Raw genomic sequence first — 23,781 nt, 5'->3', positions numbered from 1 at the left:
CTCCCGTTGGCGTGCTTCCTCGCGATCGCGTCTCTCCGCGAGTGATCGAACACGATCAGAAGTGCGGAATCAGTCGAGGCAAACAATTAGTGATTATAGAAGACGTTTCAGTTGTGGCAGTGCGGATCATTTAAATGCTAAGTGTCCGGGGAAAGAAAAAGGTGCTAAGTGCTTTAAATGCTAATTTTTGGCTGCAATACTCAGCATTAATCTAATTGCGTTAAACCGAGCAACGGGACTAAAGGTTTTCTTATAATCTATGCCTTCTTTCTGTGAACACCCTTTTATTAAAAGTCGCGTTTTCTATCGTTCCGAGTTCTTCGAATTTATCTTTACCTTCCTTAAGGTTGGTTGGTTAAAACCAACCTATTACTAACTACCTTCTGATCTTTTGGTTTTCCTACAAGAATCCACGTCTTATTTTCATGGTGCGATTTCATTTCATCATTCATAGCCGTTTTCCATAACTCGTTCTTTTCGGATCTCATCGCTTCGTTAAAATCCACCGCTACGTACGTTACTGGGCTACCATGAAAGTCGGTTCGTTTGATCTTACCTCTATCTCTCAATTGTCTCACATTCTCGCTAGTTCCATGATGTTGTTTTTTTTCCTATATTTTTGTCCCCATATTTCGAGAAAATATTTATCATTTATATTACATTGATGTACATTTGCATCATTGGGAAACGACAGAATATCGCTAGATTTTACTCGTACAGTAGGTACAGTCGTGTAATTATCATTAATCATTAATTTTCCGTGAGTAATCCACGAAGAGATATTACTTCATCTCATAACCATTTTTAGCAAGAATTATCGACACACTAATGAAGATTGAATTGCCACTCGGCGTCCATTGAATATTTATAAAATCACATAAATTAGCGCAATTACAATAGCTTCTCAGAGAAAAATTGTTCTTTCTGTTAATCACCAATAATAGAGAAACATTTTTCATTGTCTGTAAAGAAAACGCGGTGCATTAAAATTTATCATGGTCGATAAAGATAGCAATACGTTGTCATATTTTTGACGGTTTTCATTTAGCTTAAATAACGTTCATTTATCGTACAGCTGTAAAAAGCAGAAATTTGAAACGCTTGCACAATTCAAAAACTTGACAATTTTCTATTGGAAATAATTGTTGGTTTATAAGTGGTGAAATTTGAAAAAATACTTTTTTTGGTGGCAACTGTGACGACAACTATAAAGACTAAAAAAGTAAACAATAAAATATACGGATTAAACAATTTTTTTTAAAATAATTTTTATTAGAAAATTCACTACAGGGAAGAAACTAATTCTCTTAATTAGGTATCATTATGCAATTGAATGTAATAATCAGATACAGGGAAAGGCTGTACATGTTAAGCTGTAATTACACAATAGGGTATTGTTCGATTTCTGCACTTTATTTATTTCATTTTGTATTTTTAATTTTATTGCCAAAAATAAAAACATCAAAAGCTCGCGGATTAGTTCAATTCCAAGATTTTCAGATTTAAATAGTACGATGCATTTTTAAACGCGATTCGATGCAGTTTTTATTTATCTACAGAAGAGTATACAAGTACTTGATTTGAAAAATGATTACTGCATAGTATATCGAAAATTTAACTTATTTTGTATTCTATTTTGCATTATTTTTGTTTTTTATTCTTTTTTTTATTTTATTTTCCTTTCTTTATTCTTTTTTTTTTATTTTGCACTTTACAATTTGTCCAGCTGAACATTGAATTTAATATTGTATGTCTTGTGTGAATGGGAAGGAAGGATAAGAGAGAGTTAACAAGTTTTTAATCTTTCAGTAGTTTTTATTCACTAAGAGTCCTGACTAAGAATATACAATGCAGTACAAATATATACAGAAATATACAAATATCCACATAAAACTGTACATACAATCATACATACAAAACCATACATAAAAAACCATACATACAAAACCATACATACAAAACCATACATACAAAACTATACATACAAAACTATACATACAAAACTATTCATACAAAACTATACATACATTGATTATTATACATAGGAAAAATAGAGTGACAAGAGTATCGATTATTGGGGATCGAGGTATCCCAACTCCAGCCAGTATGCTGCCATATCTCTTGCCTTTTCTCCCGGCTCTCGGTCCAGCAGCAACCTTGCAGTTATTGCTTCTCCCGGAGAAGGATCGATGTTGACTAGGCTCCCTGTCCGTCGCAACATGGTGAATTGTGCCACTCGATGTCTCTTCGCTTGGATCGGTTGTTCTCGTACACCTGGCAGGACGATTTTACTAGCCCACGGTGCCATTTTTGCCAAATTCCGTGGCAGCAGCCGTATTGAACTGAGACATTGCTCGCTTTCTAACCCCCAATCGATTAGAAACACGATGTAGCCAGTCATGGTCCGTTGTAAAAGGATGGCTCTTTCCCAAGCGCTAGCTTCCTTAAAATCTACTAGCACGGCGACTAGCATGCCTGCTCTTAAACTTTTCGCCTTCGGCAAGTACTCCATGGGATGTTCCATCATCTCCAAATTGAGTGTTTTGGTTATCTTCGGACATCCAACCAAACGAACCCACATGGTGGTAAGTGATTCGACTCGAACTACCCGGACAGGAACTCCTTCTCGGAACCGATCGTTTGTGCGTTGTAAAATCTCCATGTTTTACAAATCTTCGAAAAAATTTCGAATTTTAATGTTCGACTATACTGAGCTACCTAGTTGACGTGTCTAGCACGGATGATGCTCTGGCTCCGCCGGGAATCGGACCCCCTTTATATACCTACAGCGCCGACCCTGAAGACTTACTCGGTCACCGCTTGAACTAAACGCACTTTTTCGTTTGTCTTGTTTCACACTTTTCTTGTCCTCGCAATATTTTATAACAATGTTGACAGTATATACAGGCAGAATATATAGTATATTTTTGATACACAAGTGTCAGATATCAATTATTGTTTTCCGTTAAAATAAATATACCATAATTAGATGCTCTTTTTAACATTCCGATCCGCATTCTTACAATATTTTAGAATTTTTAACCTGAAAATGTCGCTGGAAAATAGAAAACGAACAATTTGAAAAGCACTAGCATCTTGAATGTGAAAATTATGACGTGGGTGTATGCGCTTTGCCCTGCTTTAAAATATATAACACTCAATTGTATTATTCATTATTAAGGTAAATTATTAAAGTTCAAGTGTATGCATCATACCCTTAAGAAACGGTAAACCGATTCTTTGCAAGTTTTCTTCAAAGAGATACGCGATACGACTTGTTGGATTGAAGGGTTTCTTTTCTTCTTTCGTTTCTCCTCCTTTTTTTCTATTTGCTCCTTTGTTTCTCTTTGGTCGTCACTAGTTTTCGTTTTAGTGGCGAAGAGAAATAGTTGGAACGAATTTGATTTGCGGAGTTTAAACTCGGCTCTTCGCTGATATCCCATTCGTAGTTTGGTGATTGACAATTATTGGAGTGGTGAACAACGCGTTGTATTTCATGTATTTTATGGAAGACTGCTTTTTAAATTCAATATATACGAAATTCCCATAACCTCTCGTATCGAATAGATGGAATTTTATATATAGTTCAATTTTCTTACTTGTATAAATACGAAAGTTTTTATTTTGGTACTTTATCTTCTCTGGATTATGAATTAGTCCGAAACTCTTTCCGACAACTTCCTCTCGCGAAATAAAAAATCTTTGCTATAGAAAATCGTAGAAAATAAATTTTCTATATTAATCCTCCTTCGTTATCAATTAAAATTTCGTTATTGATTAAAAATTATTATTTTATTAAATTCCTTAAAAAATCGGTGTTACTTCGGGCGTCCCTCTACCTAGACCAAGCCATACACCGCGGGCCAGACGGAAACCAAATGTCCACTCGTCCTTACTGCGTACCCTCAATATTCTCAAGCACCCTCCATAAATCCAAAGAATTTCCTAGTCGAGGTCCTTCAGACCGAACAAATATCCTATATCTAAATCGCCTTCTAAAGAGTATTGTCTACTACGGCTTGACACGGGAAAGTTGATTTTTCTCACGTATGAGGCCTCCCACTTGCGACTTTATCTCGAGGGCGGTTAGCATCCTTCCTCACCCACCACCATAGCAAATAACCAATTAACAACGAAGCCTATTTCCCTCACTCTCTTAGCCAAAATCGTCACCGACAAATCCGATGGTCCCGTGCGCTAGACACATCCATCCTTAGCTATCCTCCGCCACAGCATCATCACCGAACTTCACTGATCTTCCATCTTTCATGCAGTCAACACCCTTTGACCGGGTTTACACCCGTAGATCAGGCACTTACTTATCTTATACATACGCACCAGCGCAACTATCTTCTTTACAAAGTTGCTGGAATAAACTGCGATTTATAACTAATTATATCAGTGTCATATTCAATTAAACCACCTATATTATCCTAATCGAAATAGGGGATCGATTATTTCGTGGCGTCGATTATCTAATCGTAACGGCAATTTACGACTCCCGTTGGCGTGCTTCCTCGCGATCGCGTCTCTCCGCGAGTGATCGAACACGATCAGAAGTGCGGAATCAGTCGAGGCAAACAATTAGTGATTATAGAAGACGTTTCAGTTGTGGCAGTGCGGATCATTTAAATGCTAAGTGTCCGGGGAAAGAAAAAGGTGCTAAGTGCTTTAAATGCTAATTTTTGGCTGCAATACTCAGCATTAATCTAATTGCGTTAAACCGAGCAACGGGACTAAAGGTTTTCTTATAATCTATGCCTTCTTTCTGTGAACACCCTTTTATTAAAAGTCGCGTTTTCTATCGTTCCGAGTTCTTCGAATTTATCTTTACCTTCCTTAAGGTTGGTTGGTTAAAACCAACCTATTACTAACTACCTTCTGATCTTTTGGTTTTCCTACAAGAATCCACGTCTTATTTTCATGGTGCGATTTCATTTCATCATTCATAGCCGTTTTCCATAACTCGTTCTTTTCGGATCTCATCGCTTCGTTAAAATCCACCGCTACGTACGTTACTGGGCTACCATGAAAGTCGGTTCGTTTGATCTTACCTCTATCTCTCAATTGTCTCACATTCTCGCTAGTTCCATGATGTTGTTTTTTTTCCTTTATTTTTGTCCCCATATTTCGAGAAAATATTTATCATTTATATTACATTGATGTACATTTGCATCATTGGGAAACGACAGAATATCGCTAGATTTTACTCGTACAGTAGGTACAGTCGTGTAATTATCATTAATCATTAATTTTCCGTGAGTAATCCACGAAGAGATATTACTTCATCTCATAACCATTTTTAGCAAGAATTATCGACACACTAATGAAGATTGAATTGCCACTCGGCGTCCATTGAATATTTATAAAATCACATAAATTAGCGCAATTACAATAGCTTCTCAGAGAAAAATTGTTCTTTCTGTTAATCACCAATAATACAGAAACATTTTTCATTGTCTGTAAAGAAAACGCGGTGCATTAAAATTTATCACGGTCGATAAAGATAGCAATACGTTGTCATATTTTTGACGGTTTTTTTTTAGCTTAAATAACGTTCATTTATCGTACAGCTGTAAAAAGCAGAAATTTGAAACGCCTGCACAATTCAAAAACTTGACAATTTTCTATTGGAAATAATTGTAGGTTTATAAGAGGTGAAATTTGAAAAAATACTTTTTTATGTGGCAACTGTGACGACAACTATAAAGACTAAAAAAGTAAAAAATAAAATATACGGATTAAACAATTTTTTTTAAAATAATTATTATTAGAAAATTCACTACAGGGAAGAAACTAATTCTCTTAATTAGGTATCATTATGCAATTGAATGTAATAATAAGATACAGGGAAAGGCTGCACATGTTAAGCTGTAATTACACAATAGGGTATTGTTCGATTTCTGCACTATATTTATTTCATTTTGTATTTTTAATTTTATTGCCAAAAATAAAAACATCAAAAGCTCGCGGATTAGTTCAATTCCAAGATTTTCAGATTTAAATAGTACGATGCATTTTTAAACGCGATTCGATGCAGTTTTTATTTATCTACAGAAGAGTATACAAGTACTTGATTTGAAAAATGATTACTGCAAGGTATATCTTAAATTTAACTTATTTTTTATTCTATTTTGCTTTATTTTTGTTTTTTATTCTTTTTTTTATTTTATTTTCCTTTCTTTATTCTTTTTTTTTACTTTGCACTTTACAATTTGTCCAGCTGAACATTGAATTTATTATTGTATGTCTTGTGTGAATGGGAAGGAAGGATAAGAGAAAGTTAAGTTTTTAATCTCTCAGTAGTTTTTATTCACTAAGAGTCCTGACTAAGAATATACAATGCAGTACAAATATATACAGAAATATACAAATATCCACATAAAACTGTACATACAATCATACATACAAAACCATACATACAAAACCATACATACAAAACCATACATACAAAACCATACATACAAAACCATACATACAAAACCATACATACAAAACTATACATACAAAACTATACATACAAAACTATTCATACAAAACTATACATACATTGATTATTATACATAGGAAAAATAGAGTGACAAGAGTATCGATTATTGGGGATCGAGGTATCCCAACTCCAGCCAGTATGCTGCCATATCTCTTGCGGTTTCTCCCGGCTCTCGGTCCAGCAGCAACCTTGCAGTTATTGCTTCTCCCGGAGAAGGATCGATGTTGACTAGGCTCCCTGTCCGTCGCAACATGGTGAATTGGGCCACTCGATGTCTCTTCGCTTGGACCGGTTGTTCTCGTACACCTGGCAGGACGATTTTTCTAGCCCACGGTGCCATTTTTGCCAAATTCCGTGGCAGCAGCCGTATTGAACTGAGACATTGTTCGCTTTCTAACCCCCAATCGATTAGAAACACGATGTAGCCAGTCATGGTCCGTTGTAAAAGGATGGCTCTTTCCCAAGCGCTAGCTTCCTTAAAATCTACTAGCACGGCGACTAGCATGCCTGCTCTTAAACTTTTCGCCTTCGGCAAGTACTCCATGGGATGTTCCATCATCTCCAAATTGAGTGTTTTGGTTATCTTCGGACATCCAACCAAACGAACCCACATGGTGGTAAGTGATTCGACTCGAACTACCCGGACAGGAACTCCTTCTCGGAACCGATCGTTTGTGCGTTGTAAAATCTCCATGTTTTACAAATCTTCGAAAAAATTCCGAATTTTAATGTTCGACTATACTGAGCTGCCTAGTTGACGTGTCTAGCACGGATGATGCTCTGGCTCCGCCGGGAATCGGACCCCCTTTATATACCTGCAGCGCCGACCCTGAAGACTTACTCGGTCACCGCTTGAACTAAACGCACTTTTTCGTTTGTCTTGTTTCACACTTTTCTTGTCCTCGCAATATTTTATAACAATGTTGACAGTATATACAGGCAGAATATATAGTATATTTTTGATACACAAGTGTCAGACATCAATTATTGTTTTCCGTTAAAATAAATATACCATAACTAGATGCTCTTTTTAACATTCCGATCCGCATTCTTACAATATTTTAGAATTTTTAACCTGAAAATGTCGCTGGAAAATAGAAAACGAACAATTTGAAAAGCACTAGCATCTTGAATGTGAAAATTATGACGTGGGTGTATGCGCTTTGCCCTGCTTTAAAATATATAACACTCAATTGTATTATTCATTATTAAGGTAAATTATTAAAGTTCAAGTGTATGCATCATACCCTTAAGAAACGGTAAACCGATTCTTTGCAAGTTTTCTTCAAAGAGATACGCGATACGACTTGTTGGATTGAAGGGTTTCTTTTCTTCTTTCGTTTCTCCTCCTTTTTTTCTATTTGCTCCTTTGTTTCTCTTTGGTCGTCACTAGTTTTCGTTTTAGTGGCGAAGAGAAATAGTTGGAACGAATTTGATTTGCGGAGTTTAAACTCGGCTCTTCGCTGATATCCCATTCGCAGTTTGGTGATTGACAATTATTGGAGTGGTGAACAACGCGTTGTATTTCATGTATTTTATGGAAGACTGCTTTTTAAATTCAATATATACGAAATTCCCATAACCTCTCGTATCGAATAGATGGAATTTTATATATAGTTCAATTTTCTTACTTGTATAAATACGAAAGTTTTTATTTTGGTACTTTATCTTCTCTGGATTATGAATTAGTCCGAAACTCTTTCCGACAACTTCCTCTCGCGAAATAAAAAATCCTTGCTATAGAAAATCGTAGAAAATAAATTTTCTATATTAATCCTCCTTCGTTATCAATTAAAATTTCGTTATTGATTAAAAATTATTATTTTATTAAATTCCTTAAAAAATCGGAACGAACTTTCCGGGCAACTTATATTATATCTAATATATCGATAACGGTTTCGTATTATTCGATCGTGTAATGTAAAAATATAATTGTTACAACCGTTCGCGGAGAGACGCGATCGCGAGGAAAGCGCGTCAGCGAGAGGCGTAAATTCTCGCTACGATTTTGATAATCGTCGGCGCAAAATAGTCTTTCCCCTGTTTCGGTTAAGATAACAGAGTTAGGTAAATGAGGTTAACACTGAATTAACAGGTTAACAAAAAATGGTATATTCGACAATATATATAAGAATACAATAAGCACGTCACAAGTTATTGAACGATTATACAGTTACTTTGATGTAATAAATCGACTCGGCTTTACAATATTTATTGATATAGTTGGTAGACTATGCGACTTGGATTTTGTTCGTTAGACTCTTTTAGCGCATTCCGTTCGGTTTCTCAATCGATACTGATTGACCTTCGATGGTCCCTTTGTGTTCTTTGGGAGGCGATCCCCACTATGCTCGGGTCACGCCACCGATCACGCCATCAGCACGCGTGTCACCTTATGTGTGTAGTTAAAATAACGGACCGAATCGAAGGTTCTGGAACTCGCTCTGTTTGCTGCTAGCCGATACATTGTATATTTGTCGGATGATTGAGACGATCCGTCTGCGACACTGTCGTGCCACGAGCGACGGTTAAGAATACGGCCTATAGAATGCCTCGTGTCGTAACATACTCCCCCCGTTGAGAGGGTACCGATCAATTGATAAGATGTGGTGCTGTGAGGTGGGTCTCTTCTAGAATTCCTTACTGTTAATGAATGCTTCGGAGTCATCTGACGTCGATCTGCTCGGTAGTGGTACCATCCGCTTGATGCTCCGATCCAGGGTGCTCGTTGCCGTTCGGACGGTAGCCGTCCGTATGATGCCGTCTGCGCCGGTTTGGACCTTGATGATTCTGCCCAATGACCATTGCATTGGGGGAATGTTGTCCTCTCTGAGAATGACGATGGTGCCTTCTCATATGCCGTGACTGCCCTTGCTCCATTTGTTCCGGATATTCAACTCGTTCAGGTACTCTCGATTCGCCAGAAATGTTGTTTGAGCTTTTAAAGATGTTGCCAGCTGGAGAGACGATTGGACGGAGTATCCCTGAAATCTCGTTCTCGAAAACTTGTTGGTGAGTCTCCGATGAGGAAGTGACCGGGAGTGAGGACAAGGAGATCATTTGGATCTATTGATATTGGAGTGAGCGGACGGGAGTTGAGGATAGACTCAATTTCAATGATGAGTGTATTTAAGTTTTCGAATGTTAAAAGCGCGTTACCTACGACACGTCTGAAATGTCGTTTGAAAGATTTCACTGCAGCCTCCCATAACCCGCCGAAGTGGGGTGAGTTGGGCGGAATGAAGCGCCATTCGATCCGTCGGTCGGCTAAAAAAGACTGAACCTTCACCTTATGATCGTCGGAGTGCAGGAGGTTTCGGAGCTCTCGTAATTCATTGTTGGCGCTAACGAAGTTGGTACCGTTGTCAGAGTATATTGTTAGACAGAATCCTCGACGAGCAATAAATAAAGCTTGTGAGGTCGATGACCAGCTCGATGTGAACTGCTTTAACTGCAAGACATACAAAGATTGCCACGTATACCTTAATTTCGCGTCGGTTGCGGTCCTTTCGTTCCTTGATGTAAAATGGTCCGCAATAGTCAATTCCGACGTTGGTAAACGGCCGAGATTCAGTTATCCGTGCGGCTGGGAGGTCACCCATTACGTAATCCACTGGAGGTGGATTGGCACGGCAGCAACGGACGCACTTCTTCACAGTGCTCCAAACTTGACTACGTTCGTCGATAGGCCAATAAGATCATCTTATGGCGTATAGAGTAGCTTGAGTTCCGGAGTGGAAGGTTAAGATGTGTTCATGCTCGATTACGTGTGCTGTAACGGAAGACTTAGGTAAAATAATCGGATGTTTTTGTGACGAATAATCGGATTGTTGAGTGACTGAGTCGGCCTCCGACTCGCAACATCCCCGTCCTTGTCCAGAAATTGATTGAGCCGTTGTAACTTCCCCCTCACTGCAGAATTTCGATCAGCTCGGAGAATACGGATCTCATCTGAAAAATAGCAAAGTTGTAATAATTTGACAAGCTTGTTGTGCGCAATAGTCAAATCATGTGCAGTTAGAGGTCTCTCTCGATCCTGTTTTTGTCTCCATCGAAGACAACGAGCGGTAACTCTGATTAGTTTAGGCCAAGAGGAGAATATCTCCAGCAGACTGTGGTCGGCGGGAGTCACGGACAGACAGGTTGCATTCTTTTGCTCCGGTATTTCGATTGGTAGTGGTATTGGGTTCCACGTCGGCCAATATTCTTCAGGCTGTTGTAGCCACTCCGGTCCATATTGCCAAATGGTTGGTCGTAGAAAGTCTTCGGGCGATTTTCCTCGGGATGTGAGATCCGCAGGGTTGTCATTCCTTTGAATTTCTGCCACACGATTAGCGACGAATGTTTTCAGCGTATGGTGTGATGTGTTGATCCAATGAAGGACAATGATAGAGTCAGTCCAATAAACAGTCCGAGAAATATTGTTTGGTAGTGCTTGAAGGACTGTAGTAGTCAATGTTGTGAGAAGAAGTGCTCCACTCAGTTCCAGCCTTGGAATAGTTTGTGATTTGAGCGGAGCCACTTTTGACTTCGCAGTGAGGAGTCGTATCCAGACATGGCCCTCCGGAGTGATGGTGTGAAGGTAAACACATGCCCCATACGCCCTTTCGCTGGCGTCACAGAACCCGTGTAGCTCAATTTCGGTTGCAGACTTGATGACAGTTTTGCGTGGAAACCTTACGTGGTTTAGTAATGGTAACTGCGTATAGTATTCATTCCATTCTGTATGTAAATCAGCCGGCAGAGATTCGTCTCAATTGATTTTTAACGTCCAAAGTCGTTGGAGTAGCATCTTAGCTCGCACGATTACTGGTGCAAGTAATCCAAGAGGATCGTAGATCTTGGCGATTTCGGAGCTGATTATTCTTTTCGTGATTCGAGAGCTGGTAGGATTGATTTTAACGGAATATAGGATCGAATCGTCAGAGGAGTTCCAAACAACGCCCAGAGTTTTGAATGTTTGAGATTCGCCTAAAAGTAGTTTGTCGTTTATATCCTGTTCGGAATGTCCTTGTAGCAGCTCTCGGTCGTTTGATGCCCATTTTCGAATATTTAAACCGGCTAGTTTGAGTAGTTCTGTGAGTTCCGTTCTCAATGATTGTGCCTCGACCTTTGTATCAACCCCTGTGAGAACATCGTCGACGTAGAAATCTCGCTGTAAGACTATCGCCGCTTGTGGATATCGACGTCCCTCGTCGTCCGCAAATTGTTTGAGGCACCGAATGGCTAGATAAGGAGCCGCCGAAAGCCCGAACGTTACTGTGTTAAGTTGATAGGTGTCAATTTCTCCATTAGAGTTACGCCACAAAATTTGTTGGAATTTCCGATCCTCTTGACGCACAAGAAATTGCCTGTACATTTATTCAATATCGCCTGTAAGGACGTATTGATGAGAACGAAATCTCAGGAGAATAAAAAATAAGTCTTCTTGTAGTTTCGGTCCCGTGTGAAGTAAGTCGTTTAAGGAAACTCCGGTGGTGGTTGGTGCCGATCCGTCGAACACGACTCGGAGTTTCGTTGTTTGGCTGGACTCTTTGTTCACGCCGTGATGTGGCAGAAAATATCCGTCGGCCGTGGAGTGATCCGTGGTGATCTTCGACACGTGTCCTAATTCCAATTATTCTCGTATTACGGCGTGATAGTCAGCTTCGAATTATTTATCTCGTTGGAAACGACGGCAGAGAGATGTGAGTCGTTTCATCGCCATGGCTTTAGAGGATCCAAGCGAAGGCGTTGTTTCGATAAATGGAAGAGCGACAATGTATCGCCCTTCGTTGATTTCGAAAATGCTCCTCGCATTGTCGTTCCGCCTCAGAACTGTGTGAAGTGGGCGGCCCCTCGCCGATTTCCCAAAAACGGGCGAGGTCCGCCTGTAAAGCCGTCGTGGAAGCGTGAAATGTACGAGCTGAGCATTGTGGGGTTGGACTCCCCCCGATGACCCATCCGAATCGCGTTTTTTGCAGCCGCAAGTCGGGCCCGTTTGAGTGACTGATATTGAGTTGACTTACGCAAAGTGATGCTAGTGTTGGGCCGGCGCTCAGTAAGATTTCGATCCGAACAGGTCCATGGAATGCTGGATCGGCAAGTTGGAGATTCCTCGGTATTTGTATCAGTGAGCGATCTATGGTTTGATCTGGGACCCAAGTCGATATAGTTGGAATGACCAGGAACGTCAGTGTGCGTTCGTATGTGCCGTCAATTGAGGTGATCGTGGCCGTCGATATAGCGTTTCGAGGTCGTCGATAACGCGTCGAGAGTTCCGATTGGGACCGAAAATTTCCGTTGGTTGAGTTTCAATGAACTAGCGAGTTTTTCGGTTATGAAATTCATGCTAGAGCCGGTGTCTAGCAGAGCTCTACAAGGGAATGGTTGATTTTTATTGTTAAGTATGTTGACCTGTTCTGTGACCAAGAGATCGTGATGGAATTTGGAATGAAGCGAGGTCAGTGAATCGGTTCTCTGTGATTCGGTCATTCCTTCCCGTGTCGTTGAGAACTGGACGGTAGGTTTAATTCGACTACTTTTGTTCGAGAACACCGAGGCTCGCGTTTTGGAGAAGTTCGCGGAGACCCTCGGGGAGAAGTTCGTGTAGACGATAGGGGCGACGACAGGGGAGACGTGGATGCGCGTCTCGAACGGTGGGACGACGGAGGTGTCGATGAACTAGGTGATGATCGTCCGTTAGAAGATCGATCGCTCGAAGAATGACCGCTCGACGATTGGCCACTAGATGATCGTGATTTGTCGTGACCTTGGTGTTGATGCAAATATGTATGATGTCGCTGTCTGCATATGCGACATGAACCGGCTGAGTATTGAGCATGAGTGTGTTCTGTACCTAGGAAATTTGTACAGAGTGAAGCCTTTTTGACGATTTCGAGGAGATTTTTGGCAGACTTCACCTTAAACACATCGCAATGCCATATTTCGTGTGGTCCTTGACAAGTTGGACACGCCAACGTCTTGTGTGTAGTGGCGAAAGTGTGAATTCGCGGCGCGTGTTGTCGCTGTCGGTTATGTTGGTCGGGCGCCTTTTTTATCTCGGTTGGTGTTGAACTTGTCCTATCGCCGTTCGTAGGTGTTTTAAGAAAATCTACCAAGTGTGTATATGACGGCATTTTTTTGTCCAGTAATGTGCGTTGCCATTTGCGAATGACGGCTTCGATGTGAACAATTTGATGAGGACAACGTTTGACGTGATTGGTTCACCTAATTTATCTAAAGCTTTGAGATTTATTTCGACCGTCTCAAGGAAATCGTCTATAGCTTCGGGTGTCTCCTTAGTTATTTTCGGATAATCGAAAATCAAGTCCCAGTGGCGCATGCGGACTTGACGGTGACAGTCAAATTTGTCTTTTAGAACGTCGACAGCGATTGGATAATTTACCTTTGTAATGTCTAACGATTTTATGCCTTTCCGGTCAAGGATGAACTGAGATACTGAAATTTTTGTACGGGTATCAACCGTTCATTTCGTTCCCCTGTGTCGGTTAAGATAACAGAAGTGCGCCTAATTCGCGGCGTCGATTGTCAAAATCGTAGCGAGAATTTACGCCTCACGCTGATGCGCTTTCCTCGCGATCGCGTTTCTCCGCAAACGGTTGTAACAATTATATTTTTACATTACACGATCGAATAATACGAAACCGTTATCGATATATTAGATATAATATAAGTTGCCCGGAAGGTTTGTTCCGATTTTTTAAGGAATTTAATAAAATAATAATTTTTACTCGATAACGAAATTTAAATTGATAACGATAGAGGATTAATATAGGAATTTGATTTTCTACGATTTTCTATAGCAAGGAATATTTTATTTCGCGAGAGGAAGTTGTCGGAAAGAGTTTCGGACTAATTCATAATCCAGAGAAGACAAAGTACCAAAATAAAAACTTTCGTATTTATACAAGTAAGAAAATTGAACTATATATAAAATTCCATCTATTCGATACGAGGGGTTATGGGAATTTCGTATATATCGAATTTAAAAAGCAGTCTTCCATAAAATACATGAAATACAACGCGTTTTTCACCACTCCAATAATTGTGAATCACCAAATTACGAATCGGATATCAGCGAAGAGCCGAGTTTAAACCCGCAAATCAAATTCGTTCCAACTATTTCTCTTCGCCACTAAAACGAAAACTAGTGACGACCAAAGAGAAACAAAGGAGCAAATAGAACTAAAGGAGGAGAAATGAAAGAAGAAAAGAAACCCTTCAATCCAACAAGTCGTATCGCGTATCTCTTTGAAGAAAACTTGCAAAGGGTCGATTTACCGTCTTAGGTACGATTGAATTTTGAGCAGGGATGTTCCTTCGTATGGCAGGGTTTGACGCGAATTACGCGTAAACGATACAGCACTGCAATATGTGACGGACAATGCTGTTCTCTACGCAAGCACATTGGATAAATAAATGATAATTTTTCTTAGGGATATGATGCATATTCTTGAACATTAATAATTTACATTAATAATTAATAATACAATTGAATGTGATATATTTTAAAGCAGGGCAAAGCACATACACCCACGTCATAATTTTCACATTGAAGCGTGCTAGTGCTTTTCAAATTGTTCGTTTTCTATTTTCTAGCGACATTCTCAGGTCAAAAATTGTAAAATATTGTAAGAATGCGGATCGGAATGTTAAAAAGAGCATCTAATTATGGTATATTTATTTTAACGGAAAACAATAATTGATATCTGACACTTGTGTATCAAAAATATACTATATATTCTGCCTGTATTTACTGTTAACATTGTTATAAAATATTGCGAGGACAAGAAAAGTGTGAAACAAGACAAACGAAAAAGTGCGTTTAGTTCAAGCGGTGACCGAGTAAGTCTTCAGGGTCGGCGCTGCAGGTATATAAAGTAGGTCCGATTCCCGGCGGAGCCAGAGCATCATCCGTGCTAGACACGTCAACTAGGCAGCTCAGTATAGTCGAACATTAACATTCGAAATTTTTTCGAAGATTTGTAAAACATGGAGATTTTACAAAGCACAAACGATCGGTTCCGATAAGGAGTTCCTGTCCGGGTGGTTCGAGTCGAATCACTTACCACCATGTGGGTTCGTTTGGCTGGATGTCCGAAGATAACCAAAACACTCAATTTGGAGATGATGGAACATCCCATGGTGTACTTGCCGAAGGCGAAAAGTTTAAGAGCAGGGATGCTAGTCGCCGTGCTAGTAGATTTTAAGGAAGCTAGCGCTTGGGAAAGAGCCATCCTTTTACAACGGACCATGACTGGCTACATCGTGTTTCTAATCGATTGGGGGTTAGAAAGCGAGCAATGTCTCAGTTCAATACGGCTGCTGCCACGGAATTTGGCAAAAATGGCACCGTGGGCTAGAAAAATCGTCCTGCCAGGTGTACGATAACAACCGATCCAAGCGAAGAGACATCGAGTGACCCGATTCACCATGTTGCGACGGACAGGGAGCCTAGTCAACATCGATCCTTCTCCGGGAGAAGCAATAACTGCAAGGTTGCTGCTGGACCGAGAGCCGGGAGAATCCGCAAGAGATATGGCAGCATACTGGCTGGAGTTGGGATACCTCGATCCCCAATAATCGGTACTCTTGTCACTCTTTTTTTTCTATGTATAATAATCAACGTATGTATAGTTTTGTATGTATGGTTTTGTATATATGTTTTTGTTCGCATGATTGTATGTACAGTTTTATGTGGATATTTGTATATTTCTGTATATATTAGTACTGAATTGTATATTCTTAGTCAGGACTGTTAGTGATTAAAAACTACTGAAAGCTTAGAAACTTGTTAACTCTCTCTTATCCTTCCTTCGAATTCACACAAGATATATGTTACGTCGCCTAAAACATCGGCGATGCAGCTCTCGCGACCGTGCAGCCGACGGCCTGCGTAACGTCATTTCATACCTCAATAAACCTAAGGACCCACCATAACTTGTCTGTTTCTTTGTATTGTGTCAATATGGGTCTTCAGGCGATCCGTTGTCTTGAAAGATTTCTTAAGGCTAAAAATATTTTCGACGCACATCTGGTTTTTAGAAAGGTCCTTGGGTTTATTAGGCGCAATTAAAAACATGGAGAAAGCGGGTACGCAACCATTAGGAAAAACCGAATAGCTATATATTAAAACAGGCTGGGTTTTCCCATGTACAAGGTCATTCATGAACCACGTCGGTAGGAGGCTTCCGACTCATTCCTTCACGTATCAGCATGGGTCACAACCAATCGACATCGCGGATCGTTGCCCTCACTTTTGCTGACGAACAGCGTGAATAACGAATCCGCGTTCTTCATGCAAAGGGCACACCCACACCGAGCTTTCTTCCGTGCTAGCCTAGGGGCGACAGGTAGTAAGAAAAACAACTCTCCCGTCCACTAACATACGAAATTCGACTGTACGAACCTTGCTCTACTATTCATATCTATCTCATCTTCGTGCGACAAGTTGTTATCGACGATTTATATCTACTCAACAGTGTAGTTTAAGTGTTGGAAATATATATTTTATAATTCTGTGAATCACAGTGTTATATAAACTTAATCACCCCTATTATCCTAACGGAAATCAGGGGATCGATCAACTCGTGGTGTCGACTAGTATAATCGTAACGGGAATTTACGACTCACGTTGACGTCTCTCCTCGCGATTGCGTTTCCCCGCGATTGGTCGAAATTACATGGTCCTTCGAGCCGGATTTCGCTCCATTAAAAAGTGCACTGACGAGTGACTATACAGTGTCACGTGAAATCCACATTCCAACGACTTAGGCAACTAACCAAAGGAGCTGCCCTCGGAAAGGAACTCCTTCCTCGCTCAGCACATACGCGAGCCGACACCGCACTGTAACGAGTAGCTACCGATTCCTAGATCAACGTCCATTTGATTAAGGTAAACTCGTTCCTACCATTGAACACAAATATGGCTCAAGCTGAACCGATCAGCACGTTGCGGCGTAGACGAAGTGCCTTAGTCAGCCGATTTGCAACCACGAAGCGTCAACTCGAGGAATATGAAGCGTCTGGACGGGTAGACAAATACTACCTAATAGCTTGCCGTAATTCGTTCGACGAAAATTGGCGAAAAATCAGCGCGGTGCAAGAGGAATTAGAAGCGTTAGATGAGGGGGAAATCGCTCGTGCAGATTCTTTATTGCGTGAGCATCATAAGATTGAAGTACAGATCCTGGACCTCTTCGACCGACTACCACCAACAACCCCTTCGCCAACAAAGACCCGCGATCCATGCGTGAAACCTGAGACGACACCAATCACTTTGCCAGAGGTCCGTTTGCCTCAATTCGACGGTGCCCTCGAGAACTGGACTTATTTCTACGACACGTTCTCATCCACAGTGGATCGCAATGAAAACTTAACAAACGTCCAAAAGTTCCAACATCTACGCTCATCTATAACTGGACGGGCCGCACGGAGCATACAATCCTTAGAACTCACAGAGGCCAACTATCCCATCGCGCTCAACACACTGAAGGAGAAATTTAATTGTGCCCTCCGGATCTGTATGCGTCATTGGGAATTACTGCGCAGTTATCCCGAAATAAAAAGGGAAACTCCAGAAGCCATTGAGGACTTGCTGGAAACCGTCAGCGTAAGTTTGAAAGCGCTCGAAAAGTTAGGACAGCCTGTAACATCAGATGTAGTGATTATTGAGTTGCTTGCGTCGAAATTACCTTCGTCCAGCATGCGTAAATTGCAACGCACGTTGCCAAACCAAGACGTGCCTTCCTATCAACATCTGATGGACTTTCTGAAAACACGGGCAAACGGTAATCAGCTCCTTTCTAAATCAAAGGAAAATAAAAGGTCAACCCACAAACAACATCGTCATCGACAAAACATACCGCGTGGCTGAACCTTTGCCACAACCAGCAAGACATTAGTGTGCCCGACCTGCAGCGGACCCCACGTACTCAGACATTGTAAGGTCTTCAAAGCCAAATCGGCTGTAGAACGCTTTCAAATCGTAAAAGGGGCAGCGTTATGTATAAACTGCCTAGGCAGCGGACATTCGCTGACACAGTGTACAGCGAGTTCGTGTTATATCTGCGGGCAACGATACAACACCTACCTACACCAAGAGCAAACGCAGATCATTTCACGTTCGTCGAGTAGTCAGTCATCTAGCGGTCGATCGTCCAGCAATCGGTCGTCCAGCAATCGGTCGTCAAGCAGTCGGTCGTCTAGCGGTCGGTCATCGAGCGGTCGGTAGTCGAGCAATCGTTCATCGAGCGGTCGGTCGCCGGGCAGTCGTTCATCGCACAAACGATCTTCTAAGCGACAATCCCCACCTGGATCATCGAAGTCGCGTTCGTATCACAAGTCGAGACGGACAACCGAATCTTCCCGGAAGCATACATATTCGGCTCCTAAAGACTCGAAAGTTCCTGAGTCAAGCTCCCCACGGACCAAGGGCACCGCCATACACACCTTGTCCAAGTCCCAACCAGAGCAAAACTGACTAGCTAAACAGACTACAGAAAGGTGGACCGTATTGGAAAATACATCTCCAAACGGCATACTACATCATGATCTACTGGTCACAGCACAGATCGATGTGCTAGACAAAAGGGCCTCACCAATCCGAGCCAGAGCTTTGCTAGATACCGGATCTAGTATGAATTTCATGACTGAGAAATTCGCAAAATCCCTCGGTATGAAACGAAGGAGATGCTCGGTTCCAATCGGCACCCTCGATGACTTGACTACAATTGCCAAGAGCCAGATCACGGCCACCATTGTTTCTGTGGATGGCAAATATGAACGTATAGTAACGTTCTTAATAATCCCAACAATATCGGCAGTCGTTCCAGATCAACCAATCGATAGGTCTGTCATCCAGCTACCCAAAAATCTAAGATTAACCGACCCAGCATTTCATCGACCAGGCCCGATCGACATATTATTAAGTTCGGGACCAACCTTAGCATCCTTTTGCGTCGGGCAGATCAAAATATCCCAAATCCACCGATACGGAGTTGTGTTTGCAAAAGACTCGATTCGGTTGGGTTATCGGGGGGAGCCCGCCAGCTCACGCGGGTATCCACTCCTTTCACGTCACCACCACCGACATACAAGCGGATCTCGCACGTTTTTGGGAAATCGATGAGGGACCACCTACCACGCATTTCTCAGAGGCGGAATTACAATGTGAGGAGCATTTCCGCAACCATGTCCAACGCAACAAGGAAGGGCGATACGTCGTCGCCCTGCCATTCAACGAGAAGCTTCCCACGCTGGGGACGTCAAGGTCCGTTGCCATGAGTAGACTCGCCTCGCTCCATCGCCGATTCCAACGCGACAAGCAATTCGAAGCCGCGTATAGTGCGGCGATCCAAGAGTATCTAGACTTGGGTCACATGACGAAGATCACGCCTGACCTTACCACAACCAACGGTTATTATTTGCCTCATCACGGCGTGATAAAGGAATCGAGTGATACTACGAAACTCCGAGTTGTTTTCGACGAATCAGCAATCAGCATTATCGGAGTCTCCCTCAACGACATTCTACATACAGGACCTAAATTACAGGAAGATCTAATTGAAATTCTATTGAGATTCCGGTCCCATCAATATGTTCTAACGGGTGACATTGAGAAGATGTATCGACAAATCCTCGTACGCCCAGAAGATCGTAAATATCAACTGATTCTATGGCGTAATTCCAACGGGGAGGTCGATACCTATCAACTTAACACCATGACGTTCGGACTATCAGCTGCCCCATACTTGGCCCTCCGATGCCTCAAACAATTAGCAGATGACGAAGGACATCGAATCCTGCGAGCAGCAGCGGTTGTGCAGCGCGATTTCTATGTCGACGACGCCCTCACCGGAGCCGACACAAAGGAAGAATTACTATCGGTAATACACGAACTCACAGACCTTCTCAGATCGGCCGGCTTACACATCCGGGAATGGGCATCCAATGACAGGGACATATTGCGAGGACTATCAGAAAGAGATACCAATAGAAGACTACAATTGGGCGAGTCACAGACGTTGAAAACTTTAGGCATCTATTGGGATTCTCAGGAAAACGCAATCCTTTACTCAGTTGAACCCACAGCGACCATCACTCGTGTCACTAAACGATCAATGAGTTCCGTGACAGCCCGAATTTATGATCCACTTGGTTTGCTCGCGCCAGTGATTGTCAAAGCAAAAATATTGCTTCAACGCGTCTGGGCATTAAAACTTGATCGGGATGAATTACTACCAGCAGAGTTGCATACTGAATGGGATCGATATCATATCCAACTACCCTTGCTTAATGATATTCGGTTCCCTCGTAAAACCATAATCAAGGCAGCTAATCATATACAGTCACACGGCTTCTGCGACGCCATTGAAAAGGCATACGGAGCATGTGTCTATCTACGCAGTACCAATCCGGAGGGACACACACAAAGTCAGATACTCACTGCTCGATCTAAGGTCGCGCCACTGAAATCGTTGACAATCCCACGACTCGAGTTAAGCGGAGCATTACTCCTCGCCTCACTTATGTCCTTGATAAAGAAGTCCCTTACTATAAATGTTTCTCGCATTGTGTATTGGACGGATTCTACTATAGTGCTTCAGTGGATCAAGTCCTCGCCACACACATTGAAAACCTTTGTGGCGAACCGCGTAGCCGAGATCCAGACGAAAACAAACATCGACGATTGGCGTCATGTGCCCACCAACGACAATCCAGCAGATCTCATCTCCCGCGGGCAGACTCCCAAGGAATTTCTGCGCCCGACCATCTGGAAAAACGGACCCGAATGGCTCAAATAACAAGAGGAAAACTGGCCGATCTCGATCCCCACGCCGCTGGGAGAACTCCCAGAACGAAAGAAGACGATATGCCTAACAACGAGTACCATCGATAATACACTCCTCCATAGATATTCGTCCTGGACAAGACTAATAAGAGTCGTCACTTGGTGTCTTCGATGGAGATATAAACAGAACCGATCCTCCCATCTAACAACAGACGAATTAACCACCGCACACAATAAATTGATAAAGGTAATCCAATCCCGACACTTCGCGGCGGAAATTCGGACACTGCAGAAAGATCGAGGCAAGGACGTTGGAGGAAAACTACAGCCACTAAATCCATTCCTCGACGAAGAGGGGATACTACGCGTCGGAGGACGACTAACCAACTCCGCTATCCCATTCAGGCAAAAGCATCCAATTATTTTGCCGAAATCGACAATAACCGAAATCATTATAAACCAAGAACATCGAAACAACCACCACACAGGGACACAAGCTACACAATACGCCGTGAGACTACGCTATTGGCCGATCGACGGCCGCAGCCAAGTGTGGCGCACTATCAAAAGGTGCGTCCGTTGCTGCAGAGCTAATCCTCCACCAGTAGAGTACTTGATGGGGGATTTACCAGAGGCGCGTATTACCGAATCGCGCCCGTTTACGAACGTCGAAATCGACTACAGCGGTCCGCTCTATATCAAAGAGAGAAGGAATCGCAACCGCAGTAAAGTCAAGGTATACGCTGCCATATTCGTCTGTCTGGCAACAAAAGCTGTCCACATCGAGTTAGTCAGCGATCTAACTACCGACGCATTCCTGGCCGCTCTACGCCGATTCATCTCCCGACGAGGATACTGCGCAACCATCCTAACCGACAATGGCACCAATTTCGTCGGAGCTAATCGGGAATTGCAAGAACTCCGAATCCTACTGCAGTCCGACGACCTCAAGGAAAAGGTGCAGAATTTTCTCGCCGACCGACAGATACAATGGCGTTTCAACCCCCCAAACTCACCACATTTTGGTGGTTTATGCGCAGCCGCCGTGAAATCGTTCAAACGTCATCTCATCCGCGTCGTCGGCACGGAGCTCTTGACCTTTGAGCACCTTAACACCCTTGTGATTGAGATTGAAGCAATTCTCAATTCACGCCCACTGACTCCCATCTCATCCGATCCGAAAGATCCCCCTGTCCTCACTCCCGGTCACTTTCTAATCGGTGATACATTAACGAGTTTACGGGAGCGTGATTTCAGGACAGTTCCATCAGGCCGGTTATCAAGTTGGCAGCGCATCCACCAGATCAAGCAGTACTTCTGGAGCAGATGGAATCGAGAGTACCTCAACGAGCTGACCCGCCGCAACAAATGGGACAAGGGAAAACATGACATCCGTGAAGGCACCGTAGTAATCCTCAGGGAGGATAACGTCCCATCTATGCAGTGGCCTTTGGGCCGCGTAATCAAGGTCCATCCAGGAGTCGACGGAATCATACGGACCGCTACCGTGCAGACGGCAACGAGTATCCTGGACCGTGGTGTCAAAAGATTGGTCCCCTTACCCATTCAACCAGAAACAGATGAATCCGAACACCCACCCGGAGCGAAGGAAATGGACAAACGACGCACCTGACTCCACAGCCAGAATTTGATCGGTGCCCTCTCAACGGGGGGAGGATGTTACGTCGCCTAAAACATCGGCGCTGCAGCTCTCGCGACCGTGCAGCCGACGGCCTGCGTAACGTCATTTCGACCCTCAATAAACCTAAGGACCCACCATAACTTGTCTGTTTCTTTGTATTGTGTCAACATGGGTCTTCAGGCGATCCGTTGTCTTGAAAGATTTCTTAAGGCTAAAAATATTTTCAACGCACATCTGGTTTTTAGAGAGGTCCTTGAGTTTATTAGGCGCAATTAAAAACACGGAGAAAGCGGGTACGCACCCATTAGGAAAAACCGAATAGCTATCTATTAAAACAGGCTGGGTTTTCCCATGTAGAAAGGTCATTCATGAACCACGTCGGTAGGAGGCTTCCGACTCATTCCTTCACGTATCAGCATGGGTCACAACCAATCGACATCGCGGATCGTTGCCCTCACTTTTCCTGACGAACAGCGTGAATAACGAATCCGCGTTCTTCATGCAAAGGGCACACCCACACCGAGCTTTCTTCCGTGCTAGCCTAAGGGCGACAGGTAGTAAGAAAAACAACGTCGAAGTCTAGCATCTAACTCTCCCGTCCACTAACATACGAAATTCGACTGTACGAACCTTGCACTACTATTCATATCTAACTCATCTTCGTGCGACAAGTTGTTATCGACGATTTATATCTACTCAACAGTGTAGTTTAAGTGTTGGAAATATATATTTTATAATTCTGTGAATCACAGTGTTATATAAACTTAATCACCCCTATTATCCTAACGGAAATCAGGGGATCGATAAACTCGTGGTGTCGATTAGTATAATCGTAACGGGAATTTACGACTCCCG

The 23,781-nt window shown here is 42.3% G+C and overlaps 3 protein-coding genes across 3 annotated transcripts; 2 read left to right on the top strand and 1 right to left on the bottom strand.

Moving 5' to 3' along the window:
- Window positions 1-9,154: 9,154 nt before the first annotated feature.
- On the bottom strand, window positions 9,155-11,849 carry LOC138189367 (uncharacterized). The gene is made up of 4 exons (XM_069131430.1): window positions 11,301-11,849; window positions 10,404-11,189; window positions 9,780-9,941; window positions 9,155-9,556 (listed from the first exon to the last, which is right to left on the bottom strand). The coding sequence occupies exons 1-4, from the start codon at window positions 11,847-11,849 to the stop codon at window positions 9,155-9,157; spliced, it is 1,899 nt and encodes a 632-aa protein (XP_068987531.1).
- Window positions 11,850-17,417: 5,568 nt separating this feature from the next.
- LOC138189366 (uncharacterized) lies at window positions 17,418-21,297 on the top strand. Its single transcript, XM_069131429.1, has 3 exons — window positions 17,418-18,282; window positions 19,060-19,342; window positions 19,461-21,297. The coding sequence occupies exons 1-3, from the start codon at window positions 17,418-17,420 to the stop codon at window positions 21,295-21,297; spliced, it is 2,985 nt and encodes a 994-aa protein (XP_068987530.1).
- A 603-nt stretch (window positions 21,298-21,900) lies between these two features.
- LOC138189365 (uncharacterized) lies at window positions 21,901-22,917 on the top strand. Its single transcript, XM_069131428.1, has one exon. The coding sequence runs from the start codon at window positions 21,901-21,903 to the stop codon at window positions 22,915-22,917; it is 1,017 nt and encodes a 338-aa protein (XP_068987529.1).
- Window positions 22,918-23,781: the final 864 nt, after the last annotated feature.

Source organism: Bombus flavifrons, unplaced genomic scaffold, assembly GCF_040668555.2.
Source record: "Bombus flavifrons isolate JBK064 unplaced genomic scaffold, iyBomFlav1_principal scaffold0027, whole genome shotgun sequence".
Classification (NCBI taxonomy): domain Eukaryota; kingdom Metazoa; phylum Arthropoda; class Insecta; order Hymenoptera; family Apidae; genus Bombus; species Bombus flavifrons.
The sequence above is the reverse complement of the archived record's forward strand: the minus strand, read 5'-3'. Positions and strand labels throughout refer to the sequence as shown.